Below are 21582 nucleotides of genomic sequence, written 5' to 3'. Positions count from 1 at the left end.
CCGATTAAATTTAGGTTCTAGATTTCGCGGAGGGATTCTTGAATGTATAAACGTAGCGAAAACGCACTTTTCCGAAAATCGACTTTTTTGCGATTTTTTGACATTTCAAGACCCGCGTCTCCCCTTAAAATTATCGTCCGATGCCCCAAGAGGTCCACGTTGGGCAGCCAGATGTGGGAGATACGGGGTTCTCCTCCGTACTCTTGGGACAAAGGAACGACAACACAGTAGTGCAAACAATCACAAGGGCATTTATTGCACCTTTCATAGATCAATGCCTGCTAGCCGAGTTGCTATCCCCAAAACATGGTGATGGGCGCGCGACAAATCTAGAAGTCCGACTTACCGCGACCGCATTGCGAGCGAATATGTTCGCCCCATGCTGGATCCCAACGCCTGGTCGTTCGCGTGTACGGTCACGCGAATGGTGTCCAAGGCGGCCACGCGAGACGGTCTCGCAGAAGCATGGGTCGGCGCGGCATGGCACGTCCGTCCCGCTTCCTTCCCGAACCCAAAGAGACCAAGCGCCTTCCCTTTCGGCGCCCAAGTAACCCCGCAGCAGCACGACACTCGCGCCATCTCCCGCACTGCGCCTCAACCACTCCGACCGCCGCGGGCGAAGCCGCCCTGCAGGAGACGAGCTATGCGGGAAAACTAGATCTCAGGGGAGGCGTGAGAGTCACGCATCCCCACACTCCGTACTGTACTGTCTGTGCTGACTTAGTGTGGACGTACAGGTGCCAAGCAGCAACTGACGCTGCACATGGGCGCAAGTGCTATTGAAAGCCTGCTTAAGTGCGTCTTCTATGTCTACATGTATTTACACCTTTAAAGCCGATCATACTTACAGTTCATATAGGAGGTTCCGGACAGGCCGCCATTGGAATATGAACCTGGCAACGTTTAACGCAAGAACATTATCTAGTGAGGCGAGTCTAGCAGTGCTATTGGAAGAATTAGAGGGCAGTAAATGGGATATAATAGGGCTCAGTGAAGTTAGGAGGCCAAAAGAAGCATATACAGTGTTAAGGAGCGGGCACGTCCTGTGCTACCGGGGCTTAGCGGAGAGACGAGAACTAGGAGTCGGATTCCTGATTAATAAGAATATAGCTGGTAACATACAGGAATTCTATAGCATTAACGAGAGGGTGGCATGTCTTGTTGTGAAACTTAATAAGAGGTACAAAATGAAGGTTGTACAGGTCTACGCCCCTACATCCAGTCATGATGACCAGGAAGTCGAAAGCTTCTACGAAGACGTGGAATCGGCGATGGGTAGAGTGAAAACAAAATACACTATACTGATGGGCGATTTCAATGCCAAGGTAGGCAAGAAGCATGCTGGAGACAAGGCAGTGGGGGAATATGGCATAGGCACTAGGAATAGCAGGGGGGAGGTATTAGTAGAGTTTGCAGAACAGAATAATATGAGGATAATGAATACCTTCTTCCGCAAGCGGAATAACCGAAAGTGGACATGGAGGAGCCCGAACGGCGAGACTAGAAATGAAATAGATTTCATACTCTGCGCTAACCCTGGCATCATACAAGATGTGGACGTGCTCGGTAAGGTGCGCTGCAGTGACCACAAGATGGTAAGAACTCGAATTAGCCTAGACCTGAGGAGGGAACGGAGGAAACTGGTACATAAGAAGCCGATCAATGAGTTAGCGCTAAGAGGGAAAATAGAGGAATTCCAGATCAAGCTACAGAACAGGTATTCGGCTTTAAGCCACGAAGAGGATCTTAGTGTTGAAGCAATGAACGACAATCTTGTGGGCATCATTAAGGAGTGTGCAATAGAAGTCGGTGGTAACTCCGTTAGACAGGATACCAGTAAGCTATCGCAGGAGACGAAAGATCTGATCAAGAAACGCCAATGTATGAAAGCCTCTAACCCTACAGCTAGAATAGAACTGGCAGAACTTTCGAAGTTAATCAACAAGCGTAAGACAGCTGACATAAGGAAGCATAACATGGATAGAATTGAACAAGCTCTCAGGAAGGGAGGAAGCCTAAAAGCAGTGAAGAAGAAACTAGGAATTGGCAAGAATCAGATGTATGCGCTAAGAGACAAAGCCGGCAATATCATTACTAATATGGATGAGATAGTTCAAGTGGCTGAGGAGTTCTATAGAGATTTATACAGTACGAGTGGCACCCACGATGATAATGGAAGAGAGAATAATCTAGAGGAATTCGATATCCCAGAAGTAACGCCGGAAGAAGTAAAGAAAGCCTTGGGAGCTATGCAAAGGGGGAAGGCAGCTGGGGAGGATCAGGTAACAGCAGATTTGCTGAAGGATGGTGGGCAGATTGTTCTAGAAAAACTGGCCAGCCTCTATACGCAATGCCTCAAGACCTCGAGCGTACCGGAATCTTGGAAGAACGCTAACATAATCCTAATCCATAAGAAAGGCGACGCCAAAGACTTGAAAAATTATAGACCGATCAGCTTACTGTCCGTTGCCTACAAAGTATTTACTAAGGTAATTGCAAATAGAATCCGGAACACCTTAGACTTCCGTCAACCAAAGGACCAGGCAGGATTCCGTAAAGGCTACTCAACAATAGATCATATTCACACTATCAATCAGGTGATAGAGAAATGTGCGGAATATAACCAACCATTATATATAGCTTTCATTGATTACGAGAAAGCGTTTGATTCAGTCGAAACCTCAGCAGTCATGGAGGCATTGCGGAATCAGGGTGTAGACGAGCCGTATGTAAAAATACTGAAAGATATCTATAGCGGCTCCACAGCCACTGTACTCCTCCATAAAGAAAGCAACAAAATCCCAATAAAGAAAGGCGTCAGGCAGGGAGATACGATCTCTCCAATGCTATTCACAGCGTGTTTACAGGAGGTATTCAGAGACCTGGATTGGGAAGAATTGGGGATAAGAGTAAATGGAGAATACCTTAGTAACTTGCGCTTCGCTGATGATATTGCCTTGCTTAGTAACTCAGGGGACCAACTGCAATGCATGCTCACTGATCTGGAGAGGCAGAGCAGAAGGGTGGGACTAAAAATGAATCTGCAGAAAACTAAAGTAATGTTTAACAGTCTCGGAAGGGAACAGCAGTTTACGATAGGTAGCGAGGCACTGGAAGTGGTAAGAGAATACATCTACTTAGGACAGGTAGTGACTGCTGATCCAGATCATGAGAGTAAAATAATCAGAAGAATAAGAATGGGCTGGGGTGCGTTTGGCAGGCATTCGCAGATCATGAACAGCAGGTTGCCATTATCCCTCAAGAGAAAAGTGTATAACAGCTGTGTCTTACCAGTACTCACGTACGGGGCAGAAACCTGGAGGCTTACGAAAAGGGTTCTACTTAAATTGAGGACGACGCAACGAGCTATGGAAAGAAAAATGATAGGTGTAACGTTAAGGGATAAGAAAAGAGCAGATTGGGTGAGGGAACAAACGCGCGTTAATGACATCTTAGTTGAAATCAAGAAAAAGAAATGGGCATGGGCAGGACATGTAATGAGGAGGGAAGATAACCGATGGTCATTAAGGGTTACGGACTGGATTCCGAGGGAAGGGAAGCGTAGCAGGGGGCGACAGAAAGTTAGGTGGGCAGATGAGATTAGGAAGTTTGGAGGGTCAACATGGCCACAATTAGTACATGACCGGGGTAGTTGGAGAAGTATGGGAGAGGCCTTTGCCCTGCAGTGGGCGTAATCAGGCTGATGATGATGATGATGATGATGATGATGATACTTACAGTCCGGGACACGTATTTACATTTGCTAGTAGGTACAGCGGGGCATGGCACTTGCAGAGACGCCGGACGTGTGTGCACATGCGCAAGTAAAAGCGGGTGCTAGAGAGGAACTGTGGGGACTTTAGATCCTTGAATATATGACTCTGCCTAGGCCCTACCGAGGAGTTTCCTAGCGCGTGTTGTATGCATTTGTCCCTAGGCATGCCGGCAGAAGTCGCTGGGCGCGATAGTGCTGAACTTAGCTTTGCAAGTTGGCGGCTGGATGTAATTATATTTATTCAATCGAGTTTTTTACTAATTAAAACAATGTGTCATTATTTCACATTATTGGTGGAGTCTCCAACACACCAAAGTGGCAACGGGGACACCAAAGCCAGAACCAGGACTGGTCCTTGGGTTGGGGCTCGCCAAGGCCCCAGCCCACGGGCTGCCCTGCTTCCAGCTTCGGTCCCCCTGCTACCCATTGGGTGCCCTGGATATCCTACACCGCCTGCTTTATTATAACCTCAGGTCCTCTCCTGAGGCCTCCGTTGGCCAGTTACATGTGCCCCCCTGGAGCAGTGCTCGTTAAAAATGCAATGTATGGTTGCAACGAAAAAAGCGACCTGCGACTTATACAACACCAGTCAGAACATGCCCCTTCAGACACAGCGATCACCGAATGGGGCGGCCATGCCCACTGCCTCACCGCGTGGGCAGCCAGCAGCGGAGCGTAAACAAATTCAACCGCACTCCACAATGCTGGAGCATGTGTAGAGGACAAACGCATACAACAAGCGCTAAGAAACCTCCGTAGTGCCTAGGCAGGGTCGCATATTCAAGGAGCAAAGGCCCCCAGATTTTCTCTCGCACCTGCTCTTACTCGCGCCTGCGCAGAAACGTCAAGCACTGCGAGAAACGCCACGCCCCACTGTAGCTACTAGCAATTGTAAAGATGTGTCCGGGACCTCTCAGACTTACACACTCGGTAAAAATTAGTCGGGAAAAAACAGCACCTGCACCGTATGTACACCTCAACATTTTTTAGGGTTCCATTGTGCCTGCACCACAAAAATCGGCCTGCACAATTTCGTTAATTTTTCGTGCGCCACCATGAACAGTGATGTACAGTGATTTTGTGCACACAGTGATGCAGGTGAACCTAAAGGACCTATGGCGACCACGAATAAAGTTGTTGCCATTCTAGCTGTCACTTGTGCCTTAAGAGTCCTCTCAAACACTTTCTATCAAAGTTGAGGAATGCATTTGGTGTTAAAATATACTATCTCAAAAAATTATCTGCTGTAAAACAATGCTTTAATGTGTTAATCAGAGGCAAGGCGGCATTATTGGCAGTTAAAGATAGCCTTTGATCCCCTTCATGGTTCTCGCGCTCCTTCTTCAGTGCCGTGCCCTGCGAAGGCTGCAGCAGAGCGGGGCAGTGCCCACAATGCTCCGCCTACTAAACATCACCATGGCGCGCAGTTCAGATTTTTTTTCAGACACTACCACTTCCCATTTTGGTGCCTACAATGCGCCAAACTCAGGCTATCGCTCCACCCACGGTTGAGTTCACGGCGCTTTTATGGTGTTTGAGATGTATCATTTCTTTGCTGTGCTACAGTGTACAGCTACGTGCAGCTTTTTGTTGCATCAAATAGCACACTTCCTTTAGCACTTATCTCTCCGTCAATCACACAGTTTCCGAAACGTCGCCTTTATGTTCACTCACGCGAGTATGTCGGCAGCGCGTAATGGCTAAGTGAGGGATGCCACACTCTGAACATGACAAGCTTTGACTATGATGGCGACACATCTTAAAGGTGTGCAACTTGGGAAGCAGACAACCTGTTCTAATGGAATGTTGGAGCTCGGGTCAGCTCGCCATGCGCCTGGAGCCACGTTGCCCACATAGAGAGTGGGCTCGTTGCGGCATCCCACAGCACTCGCGGTATCATGCTGTGCAGCTACATGCAACTGTAGTGGCTAACTGTAGTGCATTTTGCTATCTGGACAACTGGGCTGGAGTGCATGCTCACGCTCATGCACTCCAGTCTGGCCGTGCTACATGGTGAGGACCGGCTTTGTCCTTCACCAGCTTGACCGACAGGTACTAGTAGAATCTGAATTGCACATTTTGAAGCTCTATCAATAGCTCACTACAAAGCCATGTCTGCCAAGGCATCTATCCAGGAGCTGCCTGGAGTGAGCACATGCTGACAAGTGTACATGTGGTCTAAGTTTAACGAATTTAGAGGCTAATTGAGTGCTCAAAACTAAACGAAATTAGCGATACCCAAAGCTAAGACACTGATGACCAGTGTGGTCAGTTTCATTGCCATACAGGTGGGGTTGTGGCCGAGCATGAGCTGCTTCCGGAAGTATGTCATTCTTGGCGAAATTCAAAATGCAGATTTTAGTTTACTTCAGCCTGTTTAGTAAACAGTGTTGAGGAGTCAGGGCTGCACGCACAATATCTGCACTTTGCAGCACCACACATCGCGATGGGCTAGTGCGAAACGCAGCTGCAGCCTCGAGCATCCCGAAATTTCCAATAGGTATTTCAGTAAAGTGCAACATATAGAGAAAAGTTCTTTAAATAGTATACGATTCGTTTTTTTCAATCTGCCCGATTAGTCATATTTTTGCTACCCCTTAAGTGCCCAAAAAATTTGTCCGCGACTGTACGGACTGAACACCTGAAGAGCGACAATGCACACACATTCGATGTAAAGCTTGCGCATCTGTGACGAGCAGCTGGAGCTGAAGACGCTTCTCTATTGCTTAGGCTCCACACGGATCGCATACCATGTCACATAAAGCACGCTTCTGCTGCATTTTTCCCCTTCTTCATTGCATCATTCTTTCTGCGGCTCTTCCTCCTCTGCATTACCTTCGCCCGGTGCACCTCACTGAGAAACACACTTGCCAGCTCGCTTGTCTGTGGCAAGGGTGGGACTCCAGCGCCAATTACGACATTTGGTACAAACGCCATTTCCTGCGCCAAACTGTGCCAAACTGCGCTAAACACAGAAAATTGACTGAAATTGTGCCACACTGCACCACAATAGCTTTGGCGTGTGTGCTTTGGCATGTGTGCTTTGGCATGTGTGCTTTGGCATGTGTGCTTTGGCAGTGAGCACGAACAGTGAGCCGATTCATTCTTCAAATAAGAGTGCAGCCGTTCACATTCCGCACACCGCGTGACGGCGCCTCCCGCACAGTTTCTCATAATTTTCGCGCTTATGACAGTAGACTTTTCTGTGCTTCCGGCAAGTGGCCGGCGCACGTGCAGCCACTCCCTGCTGTTGTCGGCTCGTCGCTGCTGTCGGAACAGCCACGGTGGCTGTATTCCGTGGTGCTCCTTAAGGCGCAAGACAACAAAGAGTAGACTGTGTGCGCTGCGAGTAAACTAGAACCTTTCTCAGCTGTTTTTCCTTCACGTTTAGGGCTTCATTATCTTGTTACCACTGTGGCCTTTTTGCTTTTGTACCATTGGCATGAATAGAAACTCTTACTGTAACGAATGCCTTCTATGTCTCATTACAGTCAACGACCGATTTTTTTGGACATGCCCCACAATTCGGACGCCTTTGCAGAACTGCCACATACGCCATAGAGTAAATTTATAAGAACGTCTGGAACTTAAGACCCAAAACATTTCGCCGGCTGATTTTCCCAATTTTTTTGCCTTGACTGCACGTCCGTAACAGCATTAATCAAAGCCACTGCTATTTGGATTATGTCACAGCCTCGAACTGACGCTCTCGCAGAATTAGCTGGCAGCCACCACTGCAGGAACGCTAAGTCTAGCTGCTTCAGACATTTGCTGCCAAGCTTCTCGCTGTTCGATGGCGTTAGTTTTATAGAAAGGATTTGCCGCTGTCAGCAATGACACTGACTCCATCTTTGTGATCCTGACCGATGGCTTCGAAGTGCGGAAAGCATAGCATAAATCATAATGCTGATTCCCGAAGGTCAGCTTCGCCACAATACAATAATGCTACGGGGTCAAGCATATGCAATGCATTGCGGGGAAGCATACCAAAAGTCTTAAAGGGCAATTGTCACTGGATATGGTATGTATTCCTTAATTAAACACGTAGGCAATAGAGATGTAAAATTTCATGAAATTTTGAGGGGCGTGAGAAAAAACTGAATTCATTCGGGGCTTTTTATTTCTAAAAAAAATATGAATTGAAAAAAAAAAAGGCTGATTGTGCACAGAGCTATGAAAAACCCGACACATTTGTTTCTCTAAAACTGAAATTCTTACACTATTGCATCATAAATGTCCCAGCAGAGTTTCCGGGTTCAACATCTAGGCACGATTTCATCTCAGTGCATTGATTTCACGTCAAAGTGTCAAGACTGACATTTGTGTCAATATGTGTCAGGTTCATTTCCGCATGACTCATCAATGCTAGGGTTGGTAATATCGATGAACGATTAATCAAAGGTATCCCGCAAGGCTATTGATCGTCATTGATGTCCACCTTTCATTTAATAGACTTGATTAGACATGTTTGATTGTTTTCTAGAGTTTGACAGGAGTGGCGTGAAAATTGCTAAATCACACGAGAATGGCAGAGCACAAGCAGTGACTGTGCGGCTGTGGTAGAGTGATTGTCTGCTGTTTTTGCGAGTCCAGAGTGATGCTGAGTTGATGCGCTTCCCCCCTCTTCCCCCCACACTCCATCACGGCGTCGGAGGCTTGAAATGCCCTCGCAATTCATGGCATATACTATAGAAACCCAGTCGTCGATCGACGTGTCACTCCCAGTCCACTAAAGATGTGGCACAGCATTTGCGTCGGTTTGCACGTATTTGACGTATTGATGGAGTTGATGACAATTCCAGCAAATCTATAGCTTCTGAGCATCGGTTCTCGCATGCTGGTTGTATGGATATTCATAGAATGGATGTTCATACCAAAATGCTTCTGTATTGCGCTCGTAAAAGCTTAATCAGTCTTCAGGCGCCAACTTGAATGCATGCTCAAAGAGCGGAAAGCCTTACGTGCATGGTTTACAAAAGCCTGTGCTGCCAGAAAGAGCAAAGATGTAAAACAGAGGACGCGGTTAAGCAAATTTTGTGATGCTACAACGGTAAAGTTGACAACATTCCTGCCAAAAGATTATCAACCGTGATTACCAACTGAAAGAGAGACCCATACGCATTGGTGTACTGCATCTGTAGTGCGTTGCTGGGACTGACGAAATGCACTCATGCATTATTGATTTAGATATTTAAGCTAAAATTTAGGGGTGCGATATTTAAAGTAAAATTTAGGGGTGCTGCCCTTACACGAAAGCATACAGCTAATTGAGCACCATGTTGTATTCTGATGTGTGTGAACTGCAGTACCAACCTTTGTAGCCATGGTAGAGGTCTCTAACTTGGAATGTACATTGAAGTCTTAATTTTATGTAAAATGGGAAAGTGTGCATCTTTATCTTTTTAATTTTTTTATCGGTAACATCCACCCCCTGCCTGATTAAGTTGTCTGACATACCAAATGGTATTGGCAATGCCACCCAATAAGTTTGAGAGCTTTAAATTACAATACAGTAGCTTATTCCTTGTCCTGTAAGATAACCAATAGAGCAGTGGTAGTGACTGGTGTTTGCTTATTGAAAATGTGAGCCCTAACAAACTGATTATGTGAGGTCTCTAAGTGACCTTTCTGTTCATACCTATTGCAGTGGCCTATTTTGTTTATAACTATATTGTTTTAAAAACTGTACATAGTGCCAGTACATTTGCTCTAGAATGTGTCCTGTACTCAAAAGTACAAGTATGACTGAATTCTTGTGGCCATTCATCGTTACTTTACTCACTTGCATATTGGACTTGATTGGACTTGCGAGAATGTTATATGTCGTTTGTACTTTGAGGTAGGTGTAGTTTGATAAGAACCCAAACCAGAGGCTGTTCTAACCCACCTCGAAACGCCCACTAACATCGCATGTTAGAGGGCCGTCTTATACCCGTGTCACACAGGCACCCACAGGCACCCACAAATTCCTTTAGGATAAGAGAGTGCGAGACTCCCTAAGGAGTTCGACTTCAAGGAAGTTGTGGTCGTATCACACGGCCAATAAAGAGATTTTAAATGTAGCCACCTGAGGCGCTCACAGCAGTTTAAATTTTTTGTACAAGTGCAAGAAAGCAACTTCTAATTACGCTTGTAGCTATTAAGATTAGCGCTCCTCCCATAAGAATATTATTCAAAATATTTGATGTGAGACATATACCTCATCAAGAATCAAAGTGTGCTCGCTAAACATAGTAGTGCTGACAGCAACGCTAGCCACTTTGTGCTTATGTATGTTTTCCTGTGCGACGTGGCTAGCCACCGTAGCATGGCGAGTAGGCTCTGCGTTCTGCTACCCAGACTGCTGCAAACCACACTAAAACGCAACATATTGTGCACGGTGACCTCGTGGGCTTTCCTTGTATTTTGTCTACTGTGCCGGTGTCATTCATGAGTGACGACACCAGCCACTGCACGACTAGCACAACAAAGGCCAGGTTTACATGAGCCCCACGTGAGCGGCTCGAGTCAGAAATCGGGCCGACAAATTCTGATGTGACTGCGTTTACATTAACTCGCTTCTGACAAGTCTGGACAACGATGCCACATGGCGTAGAGCTGAGACATCAACGCATTTGTAGTGGGCCTCTGGTTCCCGCTGACGTCTGCAACAGCTCTATTTCGTGGGTCTTATCGCTTTAATGAGGTTGCACTGCACAGTTCCTTGCCTTGGCCTTGACTTGATGCTATCCCCGCTGCCGGTGCATAAATCGCGACCTCCTATTGTTCCCGCGCAAGTCTTCGGCGCTGGCGGGCCCCACCCATCCGCATTTATGTGCACACTGCAAACGGGTCGGGCTGGGTCAGCCTACCTCATACAGTTGGCCTGACTCAGCCCAACTCGACACCGTGTTGGTTAACTTGCTGGTTAATTGGCATGGGCTGAGCAGTTCTTGCAGCAGTCCTTGAAACTCTTGAGAACTTTGAATATAAAAATTCCATTTTTAAATGGTCCCTCACCAGGCCACATATCAAATCTTGGTGATACACCGGGAGTTGTTACATGCCCTGTGAGGAGAGTTCTCCTGCAAGGATTTTTCAAATTGATTCATTATTAGCAGGGATATAAATATTTAAAGTGTCACAAACCCATGATTTCAGGAGGCAAGCTTCACTGTGATGCTCTCGTCTCTTCTTGTCCCATTTAGCCTACGCAAGCAAAATTCCTTCCTTGCATTCTCGTTCTCCCATACTGGCGCTGGAGGATTGCGTCACGTACATATCACGGTTCCTGCCCTCCTCCTCTTCCTGCTTTTTCCCCTTGCGTTTTCGTTGCACGGCACGTTTCCAGTGACGGTTGTGTGCGCGAGCTGTTGTGCTTTAGTCTTGCTCCGTGTACGATCCTGGCGAGCTGTGCACGACAACACTCGAGTTGTCTGGCTGCTTCTGTGAGCTGGGTCCCTCAGTGGCGCGCACGTCAGCGAGGCTGGCTCGCTGATGGATCCCTACTACGATGCGCCGTGTTGTTGTACTGCTGGCACCAGACTAGTGGTATAAGTCAGTACCACATAAACACTGAGGTGGGCGCGAGCAGATCATAGAGCAAGATCGCACACTGGAACACAGTAGAAAATGACATAGGTAGTTGTCTGCACATGCATCTCTCTAGCTGTGGTACAACGTAAAACAAAGACACACAGACATTCGGTTTGCACGTTTTATTATTTCTCTAAACTTTAATTTGTCTACTGAAGCAACAGATCAAAACAAAGGACTGCTGTTGCCTTGAATGATTCTCAGTCGCGTGTCACTGTGAGTGACATCTCAGCACTGCAGACTACGTAGGCACACTTGTGCAAATGACGTCGACTCACCGGCTGGGAGCACAGCACCCACGAGGAGGAGGACACAGGGCGTTTGATTTGAAATTCAAGTTGTTTTCCTGTCGCGCAGCGGTGTAATACTTTGAAGACATGATCGTTAGCATGCACTGTATGCACTGCACTTGTCGGCTCAAGATGGCCAGACCTGGTAAGGTGCCCTAAGGCCTTGAAGGTCCTTCAATTTCACCTAGCGCTTAAGTATATGTGTGAATTTTTTTGTTTGCCTAATTTTCGGTGGAACTTTCTTGGATATTAGGCCACAAGGTTCATGCAGTTTACTGTCAGTCCAATTCAATCCACTTGGCGGCGTTTGGTAGGGAGCCATTTTGTTTGTAGTCATTTGTAAGAATAAGGCTCGGCAAGTTCTTTTTTCATTTTCCCCCTTGTTTCACATCCCTAGAAATGTTCAATCGTCATTGAATCAAGTGTTTTGTTTTCAAGCTTTTTAAACAGTAATGGTGCTTTACTTTAAGATTTGTTCGTGCCTTGGAAGTCCTTGTGCGTTGCTGTGTTGAACCTTGTGCACTGCTGTGCTCTGTAACCTGGTAGAGTACGCAAAGCAGGGCTGTGTTTGAGAAGCAGAAATGTGTGCAGGTGGAAGTGGAGGACTACTACCCAGTGTTCCTGGACATGGTCAAGAGCCTGCTGGACGGCAACATGGACGGCACGCAGTATGAGGACACCCTGCGGGAGATGTTTGGCATCCACGCCTACACGGTGTTCACGCTGGACAAGGTGGTGCAGAATGCGGTGCGGCAGCTGCAGCACATCGTGTGCGACGAGGCGTGCCTGCGCTGCACCGAGCTCTTTGTGGAGGAGCAGCGGGCCGGAGGCGCAGGAGGCACATGTGCCACCGCCGCACACCGTGCGCACCTCGAGTCCAGCTACCAGAAGAAAGCCGAGCAGGCCTTGGTCAACGACAACTGCTTCAAGCTTGTGCTGGTTGGTGCCTCCTGTGTCTGTAGGCTGCAGAGCCTGAAGCCAAGCTTCTCTCCTCTGTGCTCTGTTTCATTCTTAAGATTGTCATTGAAGTCTCACTCGATGCATTTCTCGGCAGTTGTTTTGAGTCTGCTATGCTTTCTGCCGAATAACTATACTTCATATCACAACAGTGTACCACCACTGAATCACAAATGTATAACAAATGTATGAAACAGAGTATAAGATGGCCATATAAGGCCAGTATAATTGTGTCAGTACTGTATTGAGTATCTGTAGGATATGCTACCATCATGCATGTTCAGCAGCCCACTTAATTGGGAACCTGATGGTGCAGATCCTAAATGTAAGCTGCAATGAAATTTTGGGCCATGTAAAAAGTCTAGTTTCATTTTAACAATGTAGTACAGATATAGAGCATTGTTTGTGCAAAATATGTTAGAAATATGTGAGGATGCTTTACAAAAGAACTTGCAAAAAATATAATTTTCTTTTTTGAATGGCAAAACTGGAAAGAAATGATGCAGAACCTGAAACATTGAGAACCAGCTAGCTCCTTGGCACGATATTTGAGATCATGTAGCTTCCACGATGCACTGAAATTCTTGGATGCCACGGTCTGGGATTTGCATAGTGTCTAATCACCAGACGCACATTATCTGCTGAGGTGCTATTTAAATGCTAGTAAAGGAAGACACTTAAAGAAATATAAAAAAAAAATAATTATTGGTGTATTTTGATCAAACTTGCATTATTTATGTATTTTCACGTGCCGATTTCAAATATGCAATCGATTTTCCATTTTAGCGAGTAGTTTTTAGTACTCTTTTTACTCAAATTTAAAGCACACTTTTTTTTTTAATAATATGGGTTCAAAAATTGCATGCGCATTAGAATTGAGTTGGACCCTAAATCTGCCATCAGCATTTCAAAACTGCCACCTCGTGTGCATTTCGAGCGTAGCTGCCATAGCTTCTTCCATGTGTGTGTAGTATGTGTGCTTAAGGTGGTACAGCAGTACAATCAAGCAAAAATAAATGCTGTACACGAACCTGATGCAAAGGAATATGAAAAGATATTTGGTCCAATTTTGGCTACAAAGAGCAGTGTCCTCCCTTAGAGGCAGTTACCAGCTCTGCAGCTTTGCCAAGATTGCCTTCAATAGTATGTACAGTCGAACCCACTTATAACGATCCCAGGTATAACAACATATTGTTTATTGTTTATAATGACCATATTTCAGTGCATTTACGATTTTCTGACGTTGCCTATTGAAACTGCTTCCAGATATAACGACTGTTTTTGAAATCACCATGTTAAAATGAAAGCTTCGAACCTGGTCACGGTTAAAATAGGCCACACGCAAAGTTCCAAAGCACAGAAGCACAATCAAACTGGGTACATGGTAGCGCACCCCCTGCCCCAATCCAACTGTGATGATTATACACCCTTCAAGATGAGCGAGTGACTGCCGCATGCGTGTTTAGGAAGCCGTGAAGTAGGTCACGCATTTTCACGGCGCACTTCCGATGCTATATTAGATGCCACGATGGTGTCACTCTCGTTCTCGCACAATTGTCCTTGCTGCACCATGTGCATTTCACCTGTTTCAATGATTTGTAACTGAACATCTATGATTTGTCGACCGTCTAAATGTTTCACTCTCTTGTGCAGACTACAGTCATGTCCCGCTATAGTAAAGTATTTCACAAGCTCTTGAATAAAAAATGGCGGCTGTGCTTGCATTTCAAAATGACAGGTGATCAGGAACGGGCACCATTTCGAGAGTTATACAACACCACATTTTGTCCTTTAGATGGAAGTTTCTAATGGAAATTTGCAGCTAGGTGCAGGAATGCCCCAGGAACAAAGATGACTCAGAAAATATTGTTTTTGGACCAAAGTATTGCCGAATTGGGGGGGCAACTGCTGATGCCAGCTTCAGGGCAGTTTTTTTTAGTGTGTTTAAGGGCAAGTCCATATGTAACAAACTTCTGTTATAACATCCACTTTTTAAATTACAGAACTTGAGTTCATTATAAACGGGTTTGATGGTACTACTCATTTATAGTCAATCTAGGCAAAGTTAAATTTCGTTGCATTTGGTCTTCAAGTACTTTTCACTACCTCTTAGTCGATGTGCTACTAATACACAAGGTGTCAATCAGTGGTGCTGCTGATTGCATGAAGTTTTTCGTGGTAATCTGCTTTCTCTGCCCTGTTCTTTCTTTCATTCTCAAGAATTTTCGTGGCCATCTGTTGATCAAATGTTTTCTGTTTGCATTGCAGTACCAGAAGGAGACCAAGCTTACAATAGAGCTGATTGATACAGAAAGCGACATGTCTGAAGATCCTGTGGAGATAGAAAAATGGTCAGAGTACGTTGACAAATACGTGGCGGGTGAAGATTCCATCTCGGACGAACTGAGAGACCAGCTGGCAAAAAAACCAGTCTTTCTTCCTCGGTAAGAAGTGAATGGTGTGCACCCGTAATGGTACATTTGATGTGACACAGTCGAACCTGCTTATATAGAATTTGGATAACAGTAGCCATTTCCCTGTGAACTTCATATCTGCCAGCACTCTCTGTGCGCTTTTTTTAAGTCAGCCTAGCACCATAGATAGAGAATTCGACCATGTTATATAATATCCACTGAAGGTTCATGTAGGTTATATTGAGATGGGTGGCCTTTTGAAATATATCAAACTACGCTTGCATTTGCTCGGAATATCAACTTGAATAGTTGAGCTGTTTTCGTGTTTCTATTTCAGATGTGGTGCAGTTGAGACAAGTAAGTGTATGAACAGGAGTGAAAAGCTAGTAGTTATGGCTGGGGAGTTTACTGAGAAAGAGGTGAAAAAAAGGGAGCAAGAGGGCCCTTTCATTCATGCAATGGGCACATCCTGATTGCTGTAGAAGTGGGCAGCTCAAAGTCATGAAGCTACATTTTGTAACGATTTTGATAAGTTGCCACCCTGAAAAAGAAGAAAAAACCATGTAGTGACTTGCACGTGCAAGGGTGGCCAATGAATCAATGGCCAAAGGCATGCTTTTGGTAATTCTGACAATAGCAAGCTTACGTGACTTCATGGGCCGGGTGACGTATGTTCTATTCATGTGACATGCTGGTGTGGTTTGTTGACACCATCAACTTCAGCAGTTAGTGATGTCAACCTAAAGCCTTTAACCAAATCTGGCACTTCCTTGATTAGCTTGTGCGCCAAACACCATGTCATGCATGCATCACATGTTACAAAATAAGATTGTGAAAATTATGTCCTCAGGGTGGCCGTTACATCTGCTATGTGCACTCTAACCTTGTTATTATGTAACAGGATGAACAGTAAAACCTCATTAGAATGAGTTTAGAGGGGGAGCTACAATTACTTTGTAATATCCATTACTTCGTTATATCCATTTTCATAGGTACTGCACAATGAATCTATGGGAATTTCGAGGGGTACTTAACTTACTGTGCTACATCCATTATTACATGCATGCGTTTCGACTGTATTAGTACCAGATACAGTCGAATCTCGATAATTCGAACTTGTAAGGGCCTGAAAATTTGTTCGAATTAAAACAAGTTCGAATTAAGAGTGTTCTTGAAGTATTCGTGCACCATAGCACGTAGCACGAACGGGGAGGGTCGGCACATTTCGCGGCACGCAAGCGCACAGTGAGTGAGGACCATCAAACGGCCCACACCGGCCAACACTCGCTTCCTGATAATGGCAGAAAATGAAACTTCCAAGGAGCAAGCTGGCTCCGGCACAGAGGCGCGCGAAGGCCGTTAAAGGTGAGGGAGTTATGAGAGAGTTGAGAGGATGGCAAGGCGAGCGTAGTTGCGAGGAAGGGCAAGAGGAAAGCAGATTTGATTTCCTGCCAGCTTGATGGATGGCGCTAATTACCTCTACCACCTAAGACTGCCACTGAAGCAGTGGAGTTGCCGAGGCTGGACTGCGCCTCCACCACTGCTTCCCTCTGCGTGCTCGCGTGGTTTGTCCTCTGTCTGCTGACAGATTGCCGCTGTGTTTGTTCTTCATCCAGCGTTCCTAATGCAAGTAATGTCTTATCAAGATGACGAAGTCGTTTCGACTGATCATAATCATGTTGATGCACTCCCTTTTACTGTGGCGTCGCCGCATTCAACAGACAAGGAGAAGGAGGTACTGGGTGTCGCCTTTGCCTCCTTGCATTCAGGGTCTGTTTTATCGTACAGAATTGTATATGGCACACTGTCTCCAACAACCTTTTCATCGGGACGTCTCGGTTTGTAAGAAAAAAGTGCAGACGAGACCAAAACGAGCGCGAGCGAGAGCTGACGCGAGCAGACGATAGTGGGGAACAAGCGGCCCGGCTGCTCCAGATGCGAGTACGAATAGAGCAGTCAGGCGGGTCCACATGGCACCAGTTTCCCACGTGTACATCACTGTAGGCGCCACTCTTATTGGTTTCCTCCGCTCGTGGTGCGCGTTTTGCCGCTAGTGCGGCTGGGGCATTACGGCGCGATGCAGAAACGGCGACCTTGCCAGATGAGGGAGGATGAAACTTCCACTAAGCTTTTTTGATCCTTCGTGTGCGGCGTTGAGGGATCCCTCCTAAGCTTTTCCTCTATGGCAGGGTAAGTGCAATGCTGGTCGGAGGCACTGCCGCGAGATTTCGCACGCTGCTGCGAACATATCGGGGTGCGGTATGTTCGAATTGGCCATTGCAAAAGCTTGCGCTTTCAAATTACCAGGCATTTTCGCCCATTAGAACACACATAACTTTGACGTGCCCACGGTGTCAGTTCAAATAAACCGGAAGTTCAAATTAAGTGTGTTCGATTTAATGAGATTCGATGGTATTGGATATAATAAAGGAAAAACAGTTAAACCTCGATATAGCAAACTTTGATACAGTAGAATCTTGTTAATTCTAACCCCAAGGGGGATTCAAAACTTATTCGAACTAAGGACAATCGCTCCAAAGGGGTCCTGAACCACCCTTCAGGCTTCGTGAAAAAACATAGTCGCTGTGCTGTTAACATCTCAGCCAAGTTTTCCAGTCGGGTGCAGTTTGTGGAGCTTTCAAGGGGAGCACAAAGTCACCTTTCTCTCAAACGCTCTCTTTTTGATGGAAGCCTGCTCCTCAGTCTTTTCTGGACACTTTATTTTGTAATATATAGTGGATTTCCATACTCGGCTGCTATTGGCCAATACCTGACATCAATCAAGAAGGGTGTTTGGATGAGTGAGCTTCTTCCTACTGTTACTGTGTGTATTTAGTGACGAAGTTTAATAAACAGGCTGACGTAAGCGAAACCTGCTTTCAAATTTCAGTAATAATTACATACTTCCAGGATAAGCCGACTATCGCCTGCTCATGCTCGGCTGCGGCCGCCTGCGTAGGAATTAAAACTCTAGTCACCCTGCTTATCGGTGTCATAGCCGTCGGGTCTCGCTAATTTCGACTTGTTTTGAACGCTCAACAAGCCTCGAACCATGCGATACTTAAGGTCAGACCATATGCACATTTACCCACACGCACAGACTCCCAGGCCACTCCTGGTTAGATGCTTTGGCAGGCCTGTTAGATAGCGCTTCAAAATGCGCAAGTTAGATGTGGCGAGCGCAAGCACTCACTCAAGCCCTGTCGTGCACAAAGCAAACGCTGCGCTTGGCAGTTGCATGTAGCTGCGGTCTGCTTCGTAGCGTAGATACTGTGGCCACAGCAGGGGCTGCTGGGGCAAGTCCACTGGCTGAGCATACTACCGCTTGCTGAGGGCCGCTGCGTTTGGCTTACATTTGGTGCATCGTAGGTGCCAAAATCGGTAGTACTAGTGTCTATGTTAACATTCAAAATTAAATTTGAACTGTGCGCCATGGTGACGTCCAGTAGGTTGTGGGCATGCCCCGCTAGCCTTCGCAGTGCAAGGCATTGAAGAAGGAGGGAAGCATCGAGTGTTTGATTGCCAATAATTCTGTTTATGCTGAACGCATTGAAGTACTTTTTGCGGTAAGGTATTTCTGAAATAGCCTGTTTCAACTTTAAATGCATTTCTCCACTTTGATGAAAAGTAATTCAGGGCTCCTTTAAATATAGCACCTGATCAGTTGTGTGGTAGAGCGCACAAAACCAAACCGTTACTGGGCTTGCATTGAAAGTCTTATTTTCCTCCATCAGCACGCAAACGACGACGTGTGCTGAAAGACGCTTAGGTTCCGTATAAAGTCCAAGTGCGATAAGATTGCTCCTTGTGCGCTGTTTGCTGTGAGTGCGAGGGAAAACGTGTGAGGGTGAGCCAAGAAGGATGGTGGCTTGATGGTCCTCCCATATGCCCAATGTTGGATGTTACTTGATTTACGGCAATGTGATAAAGTGCGCGTTAGGAGAGAGGTGCGAATGGGGGGGGGGGCAGCAATGCTCTCCTGCCCTTGATTGGATCCCCATTACGTTGATAGGTAACGCTAAGGTCTTTCTGCTTTTTTAAAGCTAGATTTGAAAGGAGGCTGAGCGTTCTTTGTCATTTTACGGCGCATTACGGTAGCTAGCAATGCATCGAAGCTTTGCCTTTGGATCGGGCTTGTCTGAAAAGTGGTCCATGTGATCGAGAAATTTTGTTTTAAATAATAGTTGCGCGGTTTTTGGAGTTTGAATTAGCGGGAGTTTTTCTATATTCAAATACATAAAAATTTGTCCGTACCAATACAGCAGTTTGAATTGAGAAATTTTGAATTATTGGAATTTCACTGTATAACGAAAATCTCTATATGTTAAAGTATTTCACTCATTATAACTTCTTGTTTATAGAACACCATGTATTTGGAACCTCAATGCTAAAATGAAGGGGGTTTATACACAGTTTCAATAAACGGAATTTCACTGCCGCTGCGAAGGGAAGAGGGGAGCCGAGCATGGTAATGCAATGAAATGTGCACATGAGTGGGGAGGAGAGGGTGTGGGGGTCAGGCTGGTGCACATCTCCTTTCTTTTAGAGGTAATCTGTTGCATGTGCAAAGAGTAGGCATGGCGAGATGTTGCATCTTGTGCACTGTCTTCCCGCACATTGAGTACTGAAGGTTGTGTAATCTTGGAGCTGCCACCACTTTCATGGTAGTGTCGTTGCACTGTGGGTGACGCTTATTGCCTTGGACGCAAAAGCATGGCTGGCTTCACTTCATATCGCCGATGTGAAGATATCGTTGACACTGATTAAAAGTATCTTTCATCGCCGACTCTCAAACTCAACAAATTTGTTTCTCACTCAAATTTGTGTTTTCAATTTGCCCGATAATTCGGGAAAAGTTCGAGTTAATCGAATGTTGCATATCGAGAGCATCAAGAGAACAATAAACAAATCCTTACTACACGAGCACGCTTTTATTTGCTAAATGAATCAGCAAGTCCTCTTTCTGTTTTCCACAAAAGCAGTGTGGAAGCTGTGATTTTCATCACCTTGTGACTCGATAGCGTGTGCAGCGACAAAGGCCTCATGACTTCCTTCGCAGTGCAATTGCGGCACAAGACCTGCGTCTTCATCCGAGGCATGCTTTTCACTACTGTACATGCATCCTGATTATTTTTCTGCCAGTGAGCTGCAACAGATCGCACAGGTTGGCAACGGAGTGCCCGTTCGTTGTGATGTAGCCAGGGGGGCTTAATACCAGTGCGTGGGCCATGGTAGGATCGCTCTCATCCTCAACAAGTTCCCCTGCGTTTGTGACCTCGCACCCGCATAGCATAAAAACAAACAAACAAAAAATTACTGCTCACTGCAACTTCTGCAAACGAAACTGCAATTGCGGATGATGACTATGGGGTTGAAGAGTAAAATGAAACTACTGCTCGCCGCAACCGTTGCAGATGAAACCGTCGGTGAGATCATGGATGGTGACTATGCAGTTATGCGTGACTATAAGCGTAAGAATAAGGGCCATAAAGGCACAAATAGGCGCAAAGTGTCCCGGCGTTACTATCATTCCTGCATAGTTTCCACTGATGACTATGGCGATGACTCTGCTGCTTCGTTTCATCTGGATGCTAGTGCCGCTCTTGCTCTTTTGCGTCACACATTTGCAGCAATTTATTGACAGTAGTTTTATCAGTAGTAGTAGTAGATATATCAATAGCAGTCTGTCATCAATGATGGTTGCTTTATATTCTCTGAAACAAGAAAATATACTTGGGGTTTTTCACTTGGACATTGCATCAGCTGTAGTAGGACACAGAATATTTCCTTTGCCCCAGTACTGAAGGTAGTAGTGCAGCCTTTTTAAGTTCAACATATGCATGTTCATCTGTGCTGTGTCAGGGTCATTTGCTTGCTCTTCAAAGGGTACTATTCTAGCCTAATCGCAATTTTGAGCTGCATCTGCAATGACACTTGCTTTTGTAGCCTTCTGTTACACTCTTGCTCTCCTCATTGCTTGGTTCTGAAAGTTGGTGTCCATATTAACTTTAACTGCTTGGCTTAGCATAGCACACACATGGTGTTAAACTACGCATTTTCTTTCTCTCTGTCCTTTTTCTTCAGCAATGTACGAGCCCGCCGGCAGCAAGTGAAAAAACAAGAGAGCGAAGCCAAGAAGTTGGCTTCTAGCACTAATGGCAACAGCAACAATAATGGCACCTGCAATAAGAGTCCTTGCACCAACGATGAGAGCACCAATGATGAGGTGCCCTTCGCTGCAGCCGTAGGTGGTGCTGCATTGGGGTCATCGGTGTCTGCTGGTGCAGGCAAAACAGACTTGGTGGAGGACAGTCAGTGCAAGTTTAACCTCAATTCGTACAAGATGGTGTTTGTTGTCAACAGCTCAAGTTACATCTACAACCGGCGGGCATTGCGTCGGGCACAGCAGGTAAGGAGTGCAGACTTGGAAATAAATGACTAGATGAATCCTGTGGACTAACAATTCTGTGATTTGCATATAGCCTGTAGTCTTTTTATGGTGTGTTTCTGAGGTCACCTGCCTCTTGAAAGGTATCTAGCTCTGCCAAAGATTAATTATTAGGACTGTTCA

General features: G+C 45.8%; 1 protein-coding gene across 2 annotated transcripts in view; it reads left to right on the top strand.

Moving 5' to 3' along the window:
• Positions 1–21582, top strand: part of Sin3A (SIN3 transcription regulator family member A) — a 72683-nt gene that overhangs the window by 47989 nt on the left and 3112 nt on the right. For both annotated transcript variants that reach the window (XM_055070936.2, XM_055070937.2), the window contains exons 17-19: positions 12232–12579; positions 14866–15041; positions 21096–21420. In XM_055070936.2, the coding sequence (XP_054926911.1) occupies positions 12232–12579; positions 14866–15041; positions 21096–21420 (849 nt within the window). The remainder of the gene's footprint in view (positions 1–12231; positions 12580–14865; positions 15042–21095; positions 21421–21582) is intronic.

The sequence above is a fragment of the Dermacentor andersoni genome, chromosome 5 (assembly GCF_023375885.2).
Source record: "Dermacentor andersoni chromosome 5, qqDerAnde1_hic_scaffold, whole genome shotgun sequence".
In the NCBI taxonomy this organism is placed as follows: Eukaryota; Metazoa; Arthropoda; class Arachnida; order Ixodida; family Ixodidae; genus Dermacentor; species Dermacentor andersoni.
Note: the sequence above shows the minus strand (reverse complement) of the source record. Positions and strands in the feature narration are given on the sequence as shown.